The 22,561-nt window shown below is 39.5% G+C and overlaps 1 protein-coding gene across 1 annotated transcript in view; it reads left to right on the top strand.

The window, feature by feature from the left end:
* The window catches only part of eys (eyes shut homolog), a 683,137-nt gene that overhangs the window by 137,587 nt on the left and 522,989 nt on the right, over nt 1-22,561 (top strand). Inside the window, exons 10-12 of the mRNA XM_061958758.1 lie at nt 1,621-1,784; nt 1,889-2,142; nt 8,820-8,924. Coding sequence (XP_061814742.1) covers nt 1,621-1,784; nt 1,889-2,142; nt 8,820-8,924 — 523 coding nt within the window. The remainder of the gene's footprint in view (nt 1-1,620; nt 1,785-1,888; nt 2,143-8,819; nt 8,925-22,561) is intronic.

Raw genomic sequence — 22,561 nt, 5'->3', positions numbered from 1 at the left:
ATGGTAAGAGTCATTCAAATAACTATAACATATAGAACATGCTATACGTTTACCAAACAATCTGTCACTCCTAATCGCTAAATCCCATGAAATCTTATACGTCTAGTCTCTTACGTGAATGAGCTAAATGATATTATTTGATATTTTACGGTAATTTCACACATAAGTCGCTCCTGAGTATAAGTCGCACCCCCGGCCAAACTATGAAAAAAAACTGCGACTTATAGTCCGAAAAATACGGTATTCTAAAAATGGTGGTCCTACTTAAAAATGCACGCATTTAGTTGTATTCAGTGTTAAAGAATATTATATGGCTCTCACGGAAATACATTTTAAAATATTTGGCTTTCATGGCTCTCTCACCCGAAAAGGTTCCCGACCCCTGCTCCAGAGGGTCTTATCTTTGTCTATGTGATGTCAGAAATGTGGACAATGCTGAAGAAACAAGTCCATGTCAGAAAACCAACACATTTAGCTGAACTACACTACAATATTAACATTGCTTTATGTATACTTTTGACCCAGCATATTTGGTCACATTTTTAGTAGACCCATAATAAATTCATAAAATAACCAAATTTCATGAATGTTTTTTGTGACCAACAAGTATGTGCTCCAATCACTCTATCACAAAAAAAAAAAAGGTCTGTAGAAAGTATTGGGAACTCAAGACAGCCATGACATTATGTTCTTTACAAGTGTATGTACACTTTTGATCGTGACTGTATACATGTATATATATTTGTATATGTATATATATTTATGTATATATATATGTATATACATATACAGTATATATATGTGTGTATATATACATATTTGTATATGTATGATTATTATTATGATATTGTAAGTCCGAGTCCATGGTTCTCGCCTGGAAAAGGGTGGGTGCTATCTCCGGGTTGGGGAGGAGATCTTGCCCCAAGTGGAGGAGTTCAAGTACCTCGGCGTCTTGTTCACGAGTGAGGGAAGAGTGGATCGTGAGATCGACAGGCGGATCGGTGCGGCGTCTTCAGTAATGCGGACGCTGTATCGATCCGTTGTGGTGAAGAAGGAGCTGAGCCGGAAGGCAAAGCTCTCGATTTATCGGTCGATCTACAAACTGGTACATTCCCATCCTCACCTATGGTCATGAGCTTTGGGTTATGACCGAAAGGACAAGATCACGGGTACAAGCGGCCAAAATGAGTTTCATCCGCCGGGTGGCGGGGCTCTCCCTTAGAGATAGGGTGAGAAGCTCTGCCATCCGAGGGGAGCTCAAAGTAAAGCCGCTGCTCCTCCACATTGAGAGGAGCCAGATGAGGTAGTTCGGGCATCTGGTCAGGATGCCACCCGAATGCCTCCCTAGGGAGGTGTTTAGGGCACGTCCGACCGGTAGGAGGCCACGGGGAAGACCCAGGACACGTTGGGAAGACTATCTCTCCCGGCTGGCCTGGGAACGCCTCGGGATCCCCCTGGAGGAGCTGTACGAAGTGGCTGGGGAGAGGAAAGTCTGGGCTTCCCTGCTTAGGCTGCTGCCCCCGCGACCTGACCTCGGATAAGCGGATGAAGATGGATGGATGGATGGATGGATATTGTAAATAAAGAAAACATGTGTAACAGCTCTCTATCTATCAGCAGCCATGTGCCAACGGAGGGCGATGCGTGTTGAACAGCGCAAACAGCTACACTTGTATCTGCGCTCCAGGCTGGTCGGGCCATAACTGTCGCACAAATGTCAATGATTGCGTTCAACATTGGTGTCAAAACGGCGCTCCCTGTGTGGATGAGATTGACGGTTACAGGTTAGTGTACACGTATGACAAACATCTGACATTTAACATCCTCGTTTTTAATAGTTCATCATGCAATATTTGGCAGTAAGAAATCCTCTTCAATCTCTTCCCAGCTGTCTTTGTCCCGGGGGATTCTCTGGCTCCTTCTGTGAAGAAGACATCGACTACTGTGTGGGTCACGGCTGCTCCAAGCATGGCGTTTGCGTGGACCAGCAGTTGAACTTCACCTGCCGGTGCGCGCTCGGATTTGAAGGGTCGCTGTGCGAAACGGAAACAGATGAATGCGGCAGCTTCCCCTGTGCAAACGAGGCCACGTGCGAGGATCTTGTCGGTGATTATCGCTGCCATTGTTCCCCAGGTTTTGAAGGTAAGAAGACATTTCATAATAAATATAAAATCATGTCGGTCAAGCTGTATTTTCACAGATTAAAACCGCTTCTAGGTATGTTCATTATGTGTCGCTGACATGCTTTTATCCAAATACTCCAAAGACCAACAACTCAAACACCCTCCAAAAATAGCCCTGTAAAAGGGGAACTGTACTTTTTTTAAATGTTGCCTATAATTCACAATCTTTAGGTAAGACATACCCAGTTATGTTTTTTTTTTAATGCATTCTAACTAGTAAACAAATGCGAGCAAAAGTGCACTTACAATGCAGTAGTAGTCGCTCTATTACGCCTATAAAGTAGGGATGTCCGATAATGGCTTTTTGCCGATATCCGATATTCCGATATTGTCCAACTCTTTAATTACCGATACCGATATCAACCGATACTAATATATACAGTCGTGGAATTAACACATTATTTTGCCTAATTTGGACAACCAGGTATGGTGAAGATAAGGTCCTTTTTTAAAATATTAATACAATAAAATAAGATAAATAAATTAAAACATTTTATTGAATAAAAAAGAAAGTAAAACAATATAAAAACAGTTACATAGAAACTAGTAATTAATGAAAATGAGTAAAATTAACTGTTAAAGGTTAGTACTATTAGTGGACCAGCAGCACGCACAATCATGTGTGCTTACGGACTGTATCCCTTGCAGACTGTATTGATATACAGTATATTGATATATATCAGTGGTTCTTAACCTTGTTGGAGGTACCGAACCCACCCAGTTTCATATGCGCATTCACCGAACCCTTCTTTAGTGAAAAATAAAATGTTTTTTTTTTTTTCAAATTCAAGAAAAAGTCATATGTTTTTTTACTGGTGCACAAAATTAACCGTGCATGAACATCATCTTGTTCAAAGAACAAAACTAACACAGTGCATAAACTCACAAACAAATTACACACCTTACACACATTACCATGAATTGATTAACGTGGACCCCGACTTAAGCAAGTTGAAAAACGTATTCGGATGTTACCATTTAGTGGTCAATTGTACGTAATATGTACTGTACTGTGTAAACTGTACTGTTTCATATAATGTATTCTCTTCCTTTGCAATCTACTAGTAAAAGTTTCAATCAATCAATCAAAAAACCTGCAAATCAGATGGAAAATTAGAGGGAACATTGTTTGGGGGTATCCATAATACGCCGATAGGAAGAAGATTTTATTTACACGATAAGTCGGATGTGTCTTTACCTCCGTGGCGGAGGCTCCGCCGAACCCCTGAAGCCGACTCACCGAACCCCTAGTGTTCGATCGAACCCAGGTTAAAAACCACTGATATATAATGTAGGAACCAGAATATTAATAACAGAAAGAAACAACCCTTTTGTGTGATTGAGTGGGGAGGGAGGTTTTTTGGGTTGGTGCACTAATTTTAAGTGTAACTTGTGTTTTTTATGTTGATTAAAAAAAAACAAAAAAAACCGATACCGATAATAAAAAAAAAAACAATGCCGACAATTTCCGATATTACATTTTAAAGCATTTATTGGCCGATAATATCGGCAGGCCGATATTATCGGACATCTCTACTATAAAGCGCTTAAAAAACATCCAAACACCTCCGTAAACGCTTTATACACACGCTGTGGGTTTACATATAATGTAGTAACAGGCACATTCTAAATAACTTGTAATATTTACATTTTTTGATCATTTTAACCATACGGTGGCGCCTTAATTTCATAGCCGCATTATGTTTGCTTTTTACCTTCAACGTCAACACTGACGACAACTCATGCAGACTTCATGAAAGCCAACAAACATAATTAAACATCACTTACTGTACAATGTCTTCTCTCACTGGGGTGCAGACTGTTAGGACGTTGATATATATTTTCGATTAGATGAAGAATTCAAAGCATTTAAGTGCTATCTTAAAACTCATTTGTATACTCTAGCCTTTGAATAGACCCCCCTTTTAGACTAGTTCAGGGGTCGGCAAACCAAAATGTTGAAAGAGCCATATTGGACCAAAAATACAAAAACAAATCTGTCTGGAGCCGCAAAAAATTAAAAGCCATATTACATACAGATAGTGTGTCATGAGATATAAATTGAATTAAGAGGACTTAAAGGTAACTAAATGACCTCAAATATACCTACAAATGAGGCATAATGATGCAATATGTACATATAGCTAGCCTAAATAGCATGTTAGCATCGATTAGCTTGCAGTCATGCAGTGACCAAATATGTCTGATTAGCACTCCACACAAGTCAGTAACATCAACAAAACTCACCTTTGTGCATTCATGCACAACGTTAAAAGTTTGGTGGACAAAATGAGATGGAAAAAGAAGTGGCATAAAACACGTCCTAGAAAGTCAGAGAGAGTTATACATGTAAACAAACTACGGTGAGTTCAAGGACCGCCAAAATTAGTAGGACAAAACGGCGCTCGCCAAATACTCGAATCAGTGAAGCATGTTTATTCAAACAGTGTGCTTTGTAACAATTAGGGAGGTTTGTGTCATGTTTGTCCTCCTACAGAAACCATATTAACACAAAAAGTATATATTTTTCCCCTCATCTTTTTCCATTTTTCATACATCTTTGAAAAAGCTCCAGAGAGCCACTAGGGCGGCGCTAAAGAGCCGCATGTGGCTCTAGAGCCGCGGGTTGCCGACCCCCGGACTAGTTGATCTGCCGTTTCCTTTCTGCTCTACCCCCTTTTCCTTTGTGGAAGGGGGGGGGGCACAAGTTCGGTGGCCATGGATGAAGTGCTGGCTGTCCAAAGTCGTGACCCGGGGTGGACCGCTCATCTGTGCATCGGTTGGGGACGTCTCTACGTTGCTGACCTGTCTCCGCTCGGGATGGTCTCCTGCTGGCCCCACTATGGACTGGACTCTCACTATTATGTTAGATCCACTATGGACTGGACTCTCACTATTATGTTAGATCCACTATGGACTGGACTCTCAATATTATGCTAGATCCACTCGACGTCCATTGCACCGGTCGCCCAGGGGGGGTCCTCACATCTGCGGTCCCCTCCAAGGTTTCTCATTGTCCCATTGGGTTGAGTTTTTCCTTGCCCTAATGTGGGATCTGAGCCGAGGATGTCGTTGTGGCTTGTGCAGCCCTTTGAGACACTCGTGATTTAGAGCTATATAAATAAACATTGATTGATTGATTGATTGATGAAGAATTACTCATGTTGGGTTACAAAATTACCATATCTGGGTCTAAATTGGCTGTTAAAGTTGACTAACTTCTCTGTTTATGTCCACATCATTTTACTGTCCAGCTGAAAGGCGTGATTAATAATCTAGAATAAATTTAAAGTATGTCTAAGTCTAATGTCTAAGTCTAAGTCTAAAGTCAGTGCTTGTACAACATTCCATGTGAAATGGTACACTGGCGCGGTGGTCAGTGTCCGGGATGTCACAGGGTGCAAAGTGTGCCTTGTGCTCATAGATTTATACCAACTTTATACTCAGCAGCTGGAATAAGAATACCATATGGTGCAAGAGCAACACAGTGGCCACCCATCCATTGAGTCACAAAGGCCAGAGTAAAATTACCTTTGGTAGGAGAGCGAGAGAGAGAAAGAGAGAGCATAGCCTGGGGATGTCAGGCTCTTCGTTCTATGAGCTCTCCCCGCTCAGAGGTCTGAAATATCACAAGAGGCCGAACCTAGTGGAGCCTTAAATTTGTCAGTAATGACTTTATTTAATTCCAGCCTTAGCTCTTCCCCAGAGAATAGTAAAAATGGAGAATACGTCATTTATGCATCTATACCAGCAGTAGCATGCTGAATACATACAAGCCAGTAGGCGACGTGCTAACCAGCTGCCTTGAGGTGGCGCCAATAGGAAATGTTACTAATTTCAACTCAATCTGTGTGAGACGTGTCAAAATCAAACCTGTGGGTTAGATTTGGCAAAGTGTGTACATTTACAAGCTTGGTAATTACAGTGCATCCGGAAAGTAATCACACTTTTTCCACATGTTATGTTACGGCCTTATTCCAAAACGGAATTCATTATTTTTTTGTCCTCAACATTCTACAGACGATACCCCATTTATTTTGCAAATGTATCAACATAAAAGTAAATAAAAAAAAATCACATGTACAATGGTAATCACAGTCATTCAATCAATCAATCAAAGTTTATTTATATAGCCCTTAATCACAAATGTCTCAAAGGGCTGCACAAGCCACAACGACATCCTCGGCTCAGATCCCACATCAAGGCAAGAAAAAACTCAACCCAATGGGATAAAATGACAAACCTTGGAGGGCCCGCCCCCTGGAGGGCCCGCCCCACCCCTGGGTGACCAATGCAATGGACGTCAGGTGGATCTAGTTAATAGTGTGAGAGGCCAGTCCATAGTGGGGCCAGCAGGGGATTATCTTGAGTGGAGACAAGTCAGCAGAGCTGAGACGTCCCCAACCAATGCACAGATGAGTGGTCCACCCCGGGTCCCGACTTCGAACAGCTAGCATATCATCTGTGGTCACCTAATAACCTCTCCACGCAGGAGAGGGGGGCTGAGCAGAAAAGAGACGGCAGATCAACTGGTGTAAAAGGGGGGTCTATTTAAAGGCTAGCGTATACAAATGAGTTTTAAGATGCTTCTGAGGTAGCATCTCTAACTGTTACCAGTCTTTGCTCAATACTTTATTAATGCACTTTTAGCAGCAATTACAGTCCCAAATCCTTTAAGAATACGATGCCACCAGCTTGGCATATACCTATCTTTGGCCAGTTTCACCCATTTATCTTTGTGGCACCTCTCAAGCTTTATCAGGTTGGATGGGAAGGGTTGGTTTTCATCCAGGATTTCTCTGTTCATTGCAGCATTCACTTTTTCCCCCTACCCTGACTAGTCTGACTATCCTGCCGCTGAAAAAAACATCCCCACAGCATGATGCTGGCACCACCACGCTTCACTGTAGGGATGTCTTTGGCCTGGTGATGAGGGGTGCCTGGTTTCCTCCAAACATGATGACTGGCATTCACGCCAAATAGTTTAATCTTGGTCTCATCAGACCAGAGAATGCTCTGAGTTTTAATAAATTGGCATTTTTTAAAAACCTTTTCACATTAATATGGGGTTTTGTCTGTCGAATTTTGAGGACAAAAAAAAATGTATTCCATTATGGAAAAAAGGCTGTAACTTAACAACATTTGGAAAAACTGAAGCACTGTGAATTATTTCCGAATGCACTGTATGCCAAAAGTGCAATGGCCATCATATATATATATATATATATATATATAAATATATATATATATATATATATATATATATATATATATATATATATATATATTGTTAATTCCACGACTGCATATATTTGTTGATATCGGTATCGGTAATTAAAGAGTTGGACAAAATCGGAATATCGGATATCGGCAAAAAGCCATTATCGGACATCCCTAATATATATATATATATATATATATATATATATATATATATATATATATATATATATATATATATATATATATATATATATTAGGGATGTCTGATATATGTCCTAATATATATATATATATATATATATATATATTAGGGATGTCTGATAATGGCTTTTTGCCGATATCCGATATTCCTAATATATATATATATATATATATATATATACATATATATATATATATATATATATATATATATATATATATATATATATATATATATATATATATATATATATATATATATATATATTAGGGATGTCCGATAATGGCTTTTTGCCGATATCCGATATTCCGATATTGTCCAACTCTTTAATTACCGATACCGATATATGCAGTCGTGGAATTAACAATTAACACATTATTATGCCTAATTTGGACAACCAGGTATGATGAAGATAAGGTACTTTAAAAAAATAAAAATAAAATAAGATACATAAATTAAAAATATTTTCTTGAATATAAAAGAAAGTAAAACAATATAAAAACAGTTACATAGAAAGTAGTAATTAATGAAAATGAGTAAAATTAACTGTTAAAGGTTAGTACTATTAGTGGACCAGCAGCACGCACAATCATGTGTGCTTACGGACTGTATCCCTTGCAGACTGTATTGATATATATTGATATATAATGTCGGCACCAGAATATTAATAACATAAAGAAACAACCCTTTTGTGTGAATGAGTGTGAATGAGTGTAAATGGGGGATGGAGTTTTTTTGGGTTGGTGCACTAATTGTAAGTGTATCTTGTGTTTTTTATGTTGATTTAATTAAAAAAAAATAAAATAAATAAAAATTTTTAAAAAAAACGATACCGCGAATAAAAAAAAACGATACCGATAATTTCCGATATTACATTTTAACACATTTATCGGCCGATAATATCGGCAGGCCGATATTATCGGACATCCCTAATATATATATATATATATATATATATATATATATATATATATGTCAATAGAGCTCATGCTAAACTGTACTAATTTTCTTCATATTTAACTCATTATATATGCGCAGTCAGATTGCAGACAAGACGATGTGTACGAACAATAAACTGAATTTACACAGTGCATGTCCAACTGTGTCAATTAAAACTAAGCATAAAGCAACATTTCTGATATTTATTAGTAGCACGAGCAACATGTGTCAGGTGAAGCCCACGTAAGATTATAACAGTTTTTCTCCTGCAGGAAGGTACTGCCGTGAAAATGTGAATGATTGTTGGTCGCAGCCTTGTCTCAATGGCGGCTCATGTATGGATCTGACAAACGACTACATTTGTCACTGTCCTCTTGGTAAGTAGATATCCAGATGTGTATTACAGTATTATTGATCATGTGTACAAACATGTGCAGTTAATTATGCCTCCAGGCCAAAGCAAAATGCTTGGGGTTTTTTTTTGGGCTTGTTTTCCCCATGTGCGCTTTTCTTTTCAAGGAATTAGATTACTGTGACCTCTCAAATGTTTTGTTTTTCTCCATGTATCGGGAAATAACAAAAACAGTACTGAATAAAAGAAATGAAGCGATTGAAAAGTTGCAGGATGGGGGTGGGATTAAAAAACGTATCTTCTTCCAGCCTCCCTTTCAGGCAAAACTGTACAATCATGCATTACATACTATACATGACCTTTTTGCACTATATTAATTTATATTATTATGTGTTGTCAACTTTGTACTTTTTTTTTAAATTATTATTATTATTTTTGTATGTCATTACCTGAAATCAATAAATGAAAAAAAGTAAATAAATACATTTTAAAAAGTCAAAGTAATTTTGTGGATAAAATGATGAGCTTCCGAAGGCAACATTTAATAGTCTGCCATGAATACAATATAACATAATATAAACAAAGCAGACAGAGCAGAAAACTACTTGACAATGCATGCAGAAATATTCAGAAATACACAAACAACGTGTGCTGAATGTATTTCTGCATGTTCACGATTTCTGAATGTCAAGTCAGAATGTGAAGAATTGCATAGAGTTTTCTCCTCCGGGGTTCTTGTTAGCATGGACTTTGAGAAACGCAATTTTATCAGAGGACATACTGTATTGTATGTTGAGGTCACTCTCTACCACCAGCTTAGTCCGTAAACATACATAATGTTACGCAACTTGGAAAAATATTTAAAAAAATAAAAAATACTGAGCTGCGACTATACTAACTTAGTTTTATAGTTTTAATACATTTGCAACATTTAAAAAAAAAAAAAAGGTAGAATTTTGAAATCCACAGTGAATGTATTCAATTTTGCAATAAGGCTGTAACATAATAAAATGTGGAAAAAGTGAAGCGCTGTGAATACTTTCCTGATGCACTGCAATTCTAGCCCTCTAAATAAGAAATACCACCCATATAGTTGCATTTACACGTGTCTCACCCAATAAAGTAGCCCTGAGTGTGTTTTTACTTTGGATTACAGAAGTCTCTGGTAGCCCGGAAGAACTGCCAAACGGCATTGCTATATGGCAGTCACCCGGCCACTAAAACACAGCCCATCCATCCATCCATCTTCTTCCGCTTATCCGAGGTCGGGTCGCGGGGGCAGCAGCCTAAGCAGGGAAGCCCAGACTTCTCTCTCCCCAGCCACTTCGTTCAGCTCTTCCCGGGGGATCCCGAAGTATTCCCAGGCCAGCCGGGAGACATAGTCTTCCCAACGTGTCCTGGGTCTTCCCCGTGGCCTCCTACCGGTCGGACGTGCCCTAAACACCTCCCGAGGGAGGCATTCGGGTGGCATCCTGACCAGATGCCCGAACCACCTCATTTGGCTCCTCTCGATGTGGAGGAGCAGCGGCTTTACTTTGAGCTCCCCCCGGATGGCCGAGCTTCTCACCCTATCTCTAAGGGAGAGCCCCGCCAGCCGGCGGAGGGAACTCATTTTGGCCGCTTGTACCCGTGATCTTGACCTTTCAGTCATAACCCAAAGCTCATGCCATAGGTGAGGATGGAAACGTAGATCGACCGGTAAATTGAGAGCTTTGCCTTCTGGCTCAGCTCCTTCTTCACCACAACGGATCGATACAGCGTCCGCATTACTGAAGACGCCGCACCGATCCGCCTGTCGATCTCACGATCCACTCTTCCCTCACTCGTGAACAAGACTCCAAGGTACTTGAACTCCTCCACTGGGGGCAGGGTCTCCTCCGCAACCCGGAGATGGCACTCCACCCTTTTCCGGGCGAGAACCATGGACTCGGACTTGGAGGAGCTGAAGATCCTGGCCAGATGAAGCCATCAGGACCACATCATCTGCAAAAAGCAGAGACCTAATCCTGCAGCCACCAAACCGGATCCCCTCAACGCCTTGACTGCGCCTAGAAATTCTGTCCATAAAAGTTATGAACAGAATCAGTGACAAAGGGCAGCCTTGGCGGAGTCCAACCCTCACTGGAAACATGTCCGACTTACTGCCGGCAATGCGGACCAAGCTCTGACACTGATCATACAGGGAGCTGACCGCCACAATCAGACAGTCTGATACCCCATACTCTCTGAGCACTACCCACAGAACTTCCCGAGGGACACGGTCGAACACAGCCAATAGGTGGAAATAATTTGTCAGCCTTAGGGTAAATCCTCGAAGGCCCTGTCTACATTAAGCCGGATAACTCCTTAAACAAAAAATGATTTAGCCTAAGCCCCGTGTCAGCCACACTAAACCATCGTTTAAGGTTCCCCTCGGATAATGTTTTACACGGGTAAGTGCTCCGTGTATTTCTTGAATCTCCGGCTCTTAGCTTTGTATGGACTCTTTGATCAATTACAAACTGAGTTCGGAGAGGAAGTGACATGCCACAGCCAGCTTCATAACAAGCGGTTTTGTAACTCGGAGCGAACCACTGGAAATATGGAGGCGAGTCATCCAGACATGGCGTGTTTCTCCTTCTTCTACATGTACAGATGCTTGTGGAAATCACACATGGATACAAAATAAGTGAAGGAATCGCGTGATTGCAGCTATTTGGGATACAACACTTCTCAGAGGGCAAGAGAACTTTCGAAAGTCCAGGTCAGCTGTGATTCTACTTACCGAAATACTTTGTCCATTTGTCGAAGGAGACACAACGAGAATGCGGGCTCCCGTGGATGTGATAAAAAAAGGTAGCGTGTGCTTTGGCTGTCGAGGGAAGACTGTATCAGTTATTGTCCGCCATGTATGTTGCAGACTCAACGTCTAGGTTCAGAGTATATAAAGTCACCAACAACAAATGAACATTGAAGGTGAAGGCAAAAGAGTGAGGAGTGTCCTGATCAGATATCTATATCCTTAGATTAATTGTTGTAAAATGTTCTTTATCACCATACTTGCCAACCTTGAGACCTCCGATTTCGGGAGGTGTACGGTGTGGAGAATTCACCAAGTCAAGTATTTCATATATATATATATATATATATATATATATATATATATATATATAACACTCATCTACTCATTGTTGAGTTAAGGGTTGAATTGTCCATCCTTGTTCTATTATCTGTCACTATTTTTCTAACAATGCTGAACACCCTCTCTGATGATGCATTGCTGTGTGGCACGCACAAACGTGCTTTCATCAAATGCACTAGAGTCTGGAATCTTCCATCTCTCCCTAGCATGGCCCAAAACCGGTCAATATTTGCTTCCTGAGGAAGATCGTCACTGCCAAGCACTTGGTAGTCCACTACTTCTTCCCGGAGGCTATCCAGGTCCAATCGCAGCTGCGGCTTGGAACTTACAAGCGTATTTCTTCATCTTACTCGTCGTCGGCGTCGCCATGGCTGTATCTTCCTTGTTCTTCTGCTTCGTCTCCTTGTTGTGTGCGGAGTTGTGCACTGCACTCTCTAAAAGCCGTAGATGTTATTGTCACATATGCATGTACAGAAGGTGGCAGTATTGTCCTGTTCAAGAGTGTCACAACATTGCTGTTTACGGCAGACAAGCTGTTTTACGGTATACGGAAACGTGACTGCTTTTGTTGTTGCCGCGCTGGGAGGACGTTAATGAAACTGCCTAACAATAACCCCACATAAGAAACCAAGAACTCGCTCTCGATCATTCTACAGTTATAACGTGATTGGGCAGGCACGCTGTTTATATTGTGGGAAATTGGACGTGAAAACAGGCTGTTGACACGTCACTCAGGTCCGCATGGAGCTGGAAGGGGCGTGGCCTCCAGCTCCGCCTGAATTTCGGGAGATTTTCGGGAGAAAAATTATCCTGGGAGGTTTTCGGGAGAGGCGCTGAATTTCGGGAGTCTCCCGGAAAATCCGGGAGGGTTGGCAAGTATGTTTATCACATTGTTTACTTTCACATGTCCATTAAAGATTTGATTAATTTATGATGGCTCGGGTGTGATTCACTACAGTAGGGCCCCACAGCACACTGGATATTGTTCAGATAAGTTAAATTTGATTTAAGAACTTGCACACAAAGCAACACTGGAGGTGACTATGACGTGCCCATTTTCCGCTCATGCGTACTAGGTCGCGTTGCGCCGGCGGACGGAGGGGGCGAGGGGTCTTAAACGACCATTGTGTGTGTGTGGACAAGGATAAGGTTAGGTGGGATTTACCCTGGATTAGTGTAGAATAGTGATGGGATCGGCAGTTCTTTTGACTGTACTGAATCACGTCCTCAGCGACAACCAGTCAGTTCTTGTAGGTTCATGAAGCGAACCTGAATCACTCAGCTACAGTTCTGTGGGCCAGAGGGCGACAGACGTGAATCGCTCTCTGCCCTGACAGACTCCCCTTGACGTTCGCAAACAGACATTGCAGCTGTAGTAGAGATTCTGTTACTTTTAAAAACACTGTGTGTGCGTTTCCGGCCTGTCCAATAAACACAATGTGACTAAATGTCTTGGTTGTTAAATATGTTTTATTGCACTGAAATGAAAATAAGAAATAAATAAAAGTGGGAAATAAAAAAAATAGTAATAGCCTACTAAAATGCTTGCAATCAACAGTTAAATAAATAGGCCTTGTTTGTTTAGTGAAAAAACAAATATTAAATTAAGAAACCCTTAACAAATGCCAACATAAAAACTAAATGTTCTGTAGCAAAGAAAATGTAAACTTAAATATGCAAACAAAAAGAAAATAAATACCTTCAAAATAAAACAAATAAATTAAGAGCCAGAAATGCCAACATAAAAACTAAATGTTCTGTAGCCTACGTTTAAAAATATAACAAAGAAAATATCAACTTAAATGTGCAAACAAAAAGAAAATAAATAGGCTACCTTAAATAAAACAAAACACATATTAAACCAAGTGCCAGAAATGCCAACATTAAAACAAAAATTTATGTAGCTTACATTTAAAAATATAAAAATGGAAATATCAACTTAAATATGCAATAAAAAAGAAAATAAATAGCTTAAATAATATAAAAATCAAGAAACTAAACACACACACACACACACACCAAAAGTGTCAAACAAAAGAAAGATTGTTCTTGCACATTATGTTCTCTTTCAAGGTATTTCCGTCCAAAGATCTTGCCCCTACTCCAGATTTGCATTTAAAAATACAAGCTGGCTGATTTTGGATGAGCTGAGCCGATTATTTTTGTTACAATAACTGTGTAAATAATAGCCTGTGTATGTGTACATACATTAGTTATTATTTTTATTTTAAATCTTCTCAAAACAGCCTGCCCTACACTTTACCCCCCGCCCCTCCCCCTCGCGTCGCTGCTGCTCAGCCTTGCCCTGCACTGACTTTCTTTCTGTCTCCTCTACTCTCATAATTTTATGTGTTGAGATAATGGGGAAGGGGCGCGTGTGTGTGTGTTTGTTTTCATGTGGCTTGAGTCAACATTAGCCGTTAGCTTGGAGAATGAATGGAGAACGGATGCCAATGGCATGAAACATATTTCCGCGACGGGAGGAGAATCACTCGCGGCATTGAGGCAAGCAGAGCAGAGAGCGAGAGCGTTGTCGTTCACTGAGTGATTCATGTCGTTAATCCGCGGTGAACGAATCGTTCGCTCAGTCCCTCCCCCCGCCCCCATGATGAGTAGCTGGCTGCGTCGTTCGCCGACGTCACAGAATGCGCCAGTTCCACTCATACCGGCATGGTCGCGGCGGAGCTCAACTGAACTGAGAAAGGAACAAATCAGTTCATGAAGTGATTCGTTTCAGTACGTTCACTCAAAAGATTCGTTCGTTCGAACGAATCGTTCGCGAACGACACAACATTAGTGTAGAAGGGGCCTAAATTAGAACTTGGCTTCCATATGCTGAAACTACTGGCTTGTGTTGCTCTGTAAAAACGTGGTCAACTTGACAGCCACAGCTCCAACAAGTAGGTTGTGTGGTCAGCATTGTGTGTTGTTTGCATCGTGTGTCGTGCATTGTCATTCCACATGGCACACAAGGCTCACCAATGTCATGGGGAGCTGTGTAATGGATGTCGAAGATGACGTGCATTAACAGAGTTCATCTCCACTCAGCACTGCCCAGACAGCTGCTGATAACTGATAGCGGTCTTGTTAGCATTAAGTGCCGAGCCGAGTCCCATCAAGTCCTACTATGTCCCGCTGTTGTCATTTGCTTGCTTGTGTCAAAGTCTCACCAATGTGGCGATGCGTTATTCATGAGGCAGGAGTTGAAGATGAAGTGCATCAAAAAGTTGGTCTGTTGTTGTTGTTGTTGTTACCCTTCACACGGAAACAGAGTTCCCACTTGGTGACTACAATATCTTCATCGCTATCCACAATGTAATAATAGAAAATAAGACCAATGCTGCACTGTAATACATATAAGACAGAAATAAGACGTAATTGAACACTTAATTTAGGATAAAATATGTAGAAAATGCTTAAAAAAAAACTTTTTTTAAATAAAAAAAAAATTCTGCAGTGTAGTGAAGCCCTGATATTTGAAGGGTCAACTGTATTTGCTGTAATAAAACCATGTGTGTGTGTGTGTGTGACAATCATTGGCACTTTTTAACTTAACTTAAAATGACCTAAGAATTACTCACCCTTTGAAGGTACTACCTCACAGACATGAAATGGAGAAGTAACTGAAACAAAACTTTGGAATATTTTATTGGTATTACTGAAATCAATAATCGTTGTGCAGTGCAGCACAGGTGTATAGTGTTTTTTATAGTATGTATATTTAAATCTAAAATCAATTTGTAAATTAAATATAAATGTAATAAATTATATGACTTACATTGCAATAAACTGTAAAATAATTTCCTATATTCCAGTGAATTATATATCCGTTTACATGGTTATCATCACACTCACTGGTACCAAATAAAAGGCAAACACATCTGTGGATTTAATCCTATATACAAAACCCAAAACCAGTGAAGTTGGCACGTTGTGTAAATCGTAAATAAAAACAGAATACAATGATTAGCAAATCCTTTTCAACTTTTATTCAATTGAATACACTGCAAAGACAAGATATTTAATGTTATTTAAATGTATACATTTTTATTTTTTGCAAATAATCATTAACTTAAAATTTAATGGCAGCAACACATTGAAAAAAGCTGGCAAAGGGGCATTTTTACCACTGTGTTACCTGGCCCTTCCTTTTAACAACACTCAGTAAACTTTTGGGAACTGAGGAGACCAATTTTTTAAGCTTTTCAGGTGGAATTATTTCCCATTCTTGCTTGATGTACAGCTTAAGTTGTTCAACAGTCCAGGGTTTCCGTTGTGGTATTTTAGGCTTCATATTGTGCCACACATTTTCAATGGAAGACATGTCTGGACTACAGGCAGGCCAGTCTAGTACCCACACTCTCTTACTACGAAGCTACGCTGTTGTAACACGTGCAGAAAGTGGCTTGGCATTGTCTTGCTGAAATAATAAGCAGGGGCGTCAATGAAAAAGACGTTGCTTGGATGGCGACCTATGTTGTTCCAAAACCTGCATGTATCTTTCAGCATTAATGGTGCCTTCAAAGATGTGTAAGCTACCCATGCTTTGGGTAATAATACACCCCCATACCTTCACAGATGCTGGCTTTTGAACTTTGCACACATAACAATCCAGATGGTTCTTTTCCTCTTGGTTCCGGAGGACACAACGTCCACAGTTTCCAAAAACAATTTGAAATGTGGAGTCGTACGACCACAGAACACTTTTCCACTTTGCATCAGTCCATCTTAGATGAGCTTGGGTCCAGCGAGCTGGGTGTTGTTGATAACTTTCAGTGGTTTCAGAGGTTTTTGATGCAGTACCGCCCGAGGGATCGAAGGTCATGGGCATTGCCGCTTACATGCAGTGATTTCTCCAGATTCTCTGAAGCTTTTGATGATATTTAGGGGTCCATGGATGGAGAAATCCCGAAATTCCTTGCAACAGCTCGTTGAGAAATGTTGTTCTTAAACTGTTGGACAATTTGCTCACGCATTTGCTCACAAAGTGGTGACCCTCGCCCCATCCTTGTTTGTGAATGACTGAGCATTTCATGGAAGCTGCTTTAATACCCAATCATGGCACCCACCTGTTCCCAATTAGCCTGTTCACAGGTGGGATGTTCCAAATAAGTGTTTGATGACCATTCCTCAACTTTCTCAGTCTGTTTTGCTACTTGTGCCAGCTTTTTTTAAACATGTTGCAGGCATCAAATTCCAAATAAGCTAATATTTGCAAAATATAACAAAGTTTACTAGTTTGAACATTAAGTATATTGTCTTTGCAGTCTATTCATTGTATTCTGTTTTTATTTACGATTCACACAACGTGTCAACTTCCCTGGTTTCGGGTTTGGTAATATCTGTATGTGCAAACATACAGATTTTCTAAATCTGAAGAGATTTTTAATCTGTTATCGACCCCACACATAAAGATACAATTCAGTCATTAAATCATTTGGATCTTTATGATATCAACACAGATGCTAAACACATTTATGTCCCACCACTAAGCCAGATTCTAGTCTTCCATTTCCAAAATCCCATGCAAACAACTGTGATCTAACAAAACTGAAGAAGAAAAAACATAGCAATCACCATGGCAACAAACGGAAAACTTAGGAAAGATAGATGAGGACGTATGAGAGGAGGGAATAAACGTGGTTTCAGGACTAATTTTGATAGAAAAAACCCAAACTAAAGAAAAAAGACTGTGTAAAAAATCAGAGTCAATAGGCCCTTTTCCACCAAAAGTTCAGGAACTTTAGGTTCCTGGAACCTCTACTTCCTGGAACTATAGGTTCTCGTAGAAGTGTGTAGTTTGTGTTTCCACTGCATTTCAAAATTCTGGGTAGTTTATACAAATCAGGCTGATGACGTAAGGAGGAGTGGTTTAGTTTATTTCTATACTGCATACTTGCCAACCCTCCCGGATTTTCCGGGAGACTCCCGAAATTCAGCGCCTCTCCCGAAAACCTCCCGGGACAAATTTTCTCCCGAAAATCTCCCGAAATTCAGGCGGACCTGAGTGAGCCTGTTTTCACGTCCGCTTTCCCACAATATAAACAGCATGCCTGCCCAATCACGTTATAACTGTAGAATGATGGAGGGCGAGTTCTTGGTTTCTTATGTGGGTTTATTGTTAGGCAGTTTCATTAACGTCCTCCCAGCGCGATAACAACACACAACAACAGCAGTCACGTTTTCGTCTACCGTAAAGCAGTTTGTCTGCCATAAACAGCAATGTTGTGACACTCTTAAACAGGACAATACTGCCATCTACTGTACATGCATATGTGACAATAACATCTAGGGCTTTTAAAGAGTGCAGTGCACAACTGCGCACACAACAAGGAGACGAAGCAGAATGCATCATCAGAGAGGGTGTTCAGCATGGTTAGAAAAATAGTGACAGAGAATAGAACAAAGATGGACAATTCAACCCTTAACTCAACAATGAGTAGATGAGTGTTATGTGTGTGTATATATGTGTAAATAAATGAACAATGAAATTCAAGTATTTCTCTTATTTATATATATATATATATGTGTGTCTATATATATATATATATATATATATATATATATATATATATATATATATATATATATATATATATATATATATATGTATATATATATATATAAAATAAAATAAATATATATATATATATATATATATATATATATATATATACATATATATATATATGAAATACTTCATATATATATATATATATATATATATATATATATACATATATATATATATATATATATATGTATATATATATATATATATATATATATATATATATATACATATATATATATATATATATATATATATATATATATATGTATATATATATATATATATATACATATATATATATATATATATATATATATATATATATATATATATATATATATATATATATATGTATATGTATATATATATATATATATATATACATATATATATATATATATGTATATATATATATATATATATATATATATATATATATATATATATATATATATATATATATATATATACATATATATATATATATATGTATATATATATATATATATATATATATATATATATATATATATATATATATATATATATATATATATATATAAAATAAATATATATATATATGAAATACTTCACTTGGTGAATTCTAGCTGTAAATATACTCCTCCCCTCTTAACCACGCTCCCGCCCCAACCACGCCCCTGCCCCACCCACGAACACGCCCTCCACCTCCCGAAATCGGAGGTCTCAAGGTTGGCAAGTATGCTATACTGATACCAATGTAGATAAACAGACAGTATTAGGTTACTAGTAAATTAATGAAATACAAAGCAATCTTACCAAAAAATTATATGATTTAAAAAATAAAGTGTATCGACACGTTTATTAAAAAAAAAAATCAGGCTTGTGTCCGCAATGTCCAACGGTCAGAATGTCGTCTTCTGTTAATGATGAATTCATGAGGATCTGGCAATTCATTTTGGTCCATTTCAGCTGTAAATAACAATATTAAAAAATTTGATGTCAGGTTTTATCTCACACCGACAATACAAACACATCGGCTTTAGCGTTAGCTTGTTAGCATTAGCATTCTGATAACTTGGGTTGAGGCTAATATCCACACAAATGGAGTGTCACTGGCTACTTTTACAACATGTAATAAAGTAAACAGTGAATATCTGATGTCATTTACCTTTGTTCCACTCCTGTAATGCCTCCTTTATTTCACATGTATCCAATGAAAACTATCATGGAAACCCCATGTCAGACCCATTAAAACAGCAATCTCCAAAAGCCTCTCAATTATAAACAAAGCATGACTATACTTTAATGACAATGCAGTCCATACTCTATGCTGCACCTTGGTACTCCCATACCTTACATACTCTACTGCACCTTGGTACTCCCATACCTTACATACTCTACTGCACCTTGGTACTCCCATACCTTACATACTCTATACGGCATCTTGGTACTCCCATACCTTACATACTCTACTGCACCTTGGTACTCCCATACCTTACATACTCTATACGGCATCTTGGTACTCCCATACCTTACATACTCTACTGCACCCTGGTACTCCCATACCTTACATACTCTACTGCACCTTGGTACTCCCATACCTTACATACTCTACTGCCCCTTGGTACTCCCATACCTTACATACTCTACTGCACCTTGGTACTCCCATACCTTACATACTCTACTGCACCTTGGTACTCCCATACCTTACATACTCTACTGCACCTTGGTACTCCCATACCTTACATACTCTACTGCACCTTGGTACTCCCATACCTCTATAAAAATGGGACCCATTACCTCCCTGCTTGGCACTCAGCATCAAGGGTTGGAATTGGGGGTTAAATCACCAAAAATGATTCCCGGGCGCGGCCACCGCTGCTGCCCACTGCTCCCCTCACCTCCCAGGGGGTGATCAAGGGTGATGGGTCAAATGCAGAGAATAATTCCGCCACACCTAGTGTGTGTGTGACAATCATTGGTACTTTAACTTTAACTTTAACTTTTTACATATTGAGTTGAGGTGTGGAGAAATACTTACCACAACACGATTAATCCTCTGATCATATTACAGAAAAGAGCAGTGCAGATCATTCACAACGTAGTTTTTTAAGAACATACTCATAATTGTAATGTTTACGCAGTCAAAGTTGCTCAAATTTGAGGATCTTGTTAAGTATAACACATCAATAATATTATATAAAGCATTTAACAAATTATTGCCGCCAAACCTACAACGTTTTTTTCACAACACGAGTGCAGGCTCATAACTTGAGAGGTTTTGGATATTTCTCACTGCCGAGAGCTCAAACCACTCGTAAACATTTTTGTGTGTCTGTATGCGGAGTAAAACTCTGGAACAAACTGGATTTACAACACAAGCAATGCCAAACTATTAATCGATTTAATCTGGTATACAAACATCGGGTCTGGTTCAAATATAGAGATGAGGGTCTTTAAATTGACCTGCTGTTGTACTCTGTCTTATAGTGTTACATGAACTCAATGTTTTCTTACCATTATTGGTATATTGTCTATTACCATTGTTGGTATTTTGTCCCTTACCAATGTTGGTATTGTTAATTATTCCTAAATTGTTGCTACAAATTATTGTTACAGTGTAATAATAATTGTTACCTCTGGTAATGCCACCATGATACAACATTTGTATTATGATCCTTGAACAAAGTAACAGTGAAGCTCAATGTATTAATCACTGAATGGAGAACTGGGGGTGAGATTAAATCCATTATCTTCTTCCCACTCCCTTTAAAGCAATACTGGATCATCATGCTTACATACTGTACTTTACCTTTTGCATTATATTAATTAATTTTATTATGTGTCGTCTACCTTGTACTTTTTTTGTGTCATTGCCTGAAAACAACAAATAAATGAAAAAATTAAATTATGTCTCAGAGTAGTAAGCAACTGAGGCTTCGAGTTTGGCGTTATACTCCTCCGTAAATACGTTTAAAAGTGCCCGTCTACTTCTCGTATCGAAATTAAGTTTGTAAAAAATTATAAGCGACAATAAAGTGCAAATAGTTTAAAGAGTACGGCTGAGTAAAAAAACTGCAAGTTAGTTCCACAGATCAGCGTTCTTCAGCACAAAGATTATCCTCTGCATTTAACCCATCACTCTCACTCTCTGGGAGGTGAAGAGAGCAGTGAGCAGCAGCGGTGGCCACGCCCTGGATATTTTTTGGTGATTTAACCCCCAATTCCAACCCTTGATGCTGAGTGCCAAGCAAGGAGGTAATGGGTCCCATTTTTATAGTCTTTGGTATGGCTCGGCCGGGGTTTGAACTCACGACCTACCAATCTCAGGGCGGACACTCTAACCACTAGGCCACTGAGCAGGTGGCCTAAAGCGCTACTCTACACGGTGGCACAGGGGATAGTGCATGTGTCTCACAATACGAAGGCCCTGGGTTCCATCCCAGGGCTCGGGGTCTTTCTGTGTGGAGTTCGCATGTTCTCCCCCGTGACTGCGTGGGTTCCCTCCGGGTACTCCGGCTTCCTCCCACCTCCAAAGACATGCACCCGGGGATAGGTTGATTGGCAACACTAAATTGGCCCTAGTGTGTGAATGTTGTTATCTGTGTTGGCCCTGCGATGAGGTGGCGACTTTTCCACGGTGTACCCCGCCTACCCCCCGAATGCAGCTAAAATAGGCCCCAGCACCTCCCATGACCCCAAAAGGGACAAGCGGTAGAAAATGGATGGATGGATGGGCTGTGGTCAAAGTTAGAACTGCCACAAACCACATTTGACTCTACTGCCATCTGGTGGATAGTGCACCTTCCCAATTTGTCACGTTTCATGTGTCAGGTAAACCGTGACAAATGGGGCCATTTGAATGAGGGCATTTGCCGTCTTTGGTCGGAAGGGGGGAAAATCGGGACTAAAAGAGCCTGACTGTCTTAATGTGTCTTAACATATCATGATAATAATTGAACTCCAGGTTTTGTTTGATTTTTAA

This window comes from Nerophis lumbriciformis, linkage group LG02 (genome assembly GCF_033978685.3).
Source record: "Nerophis lumbriciformis linkage group LG02, RoL_Nlum_v2.1, whole genome shotgun sequence".
NCBI lineage: Eukaryota > Metazoa > Chordata > Actinopteri > Syngnathiformes > Syngnathidae > Nerophis > Nerophis lumbriciformis.
Note: the sequence above shows the minus strand (reverse complement) of the source record. Positions and strands in the feature narration are given on the sequence as shown.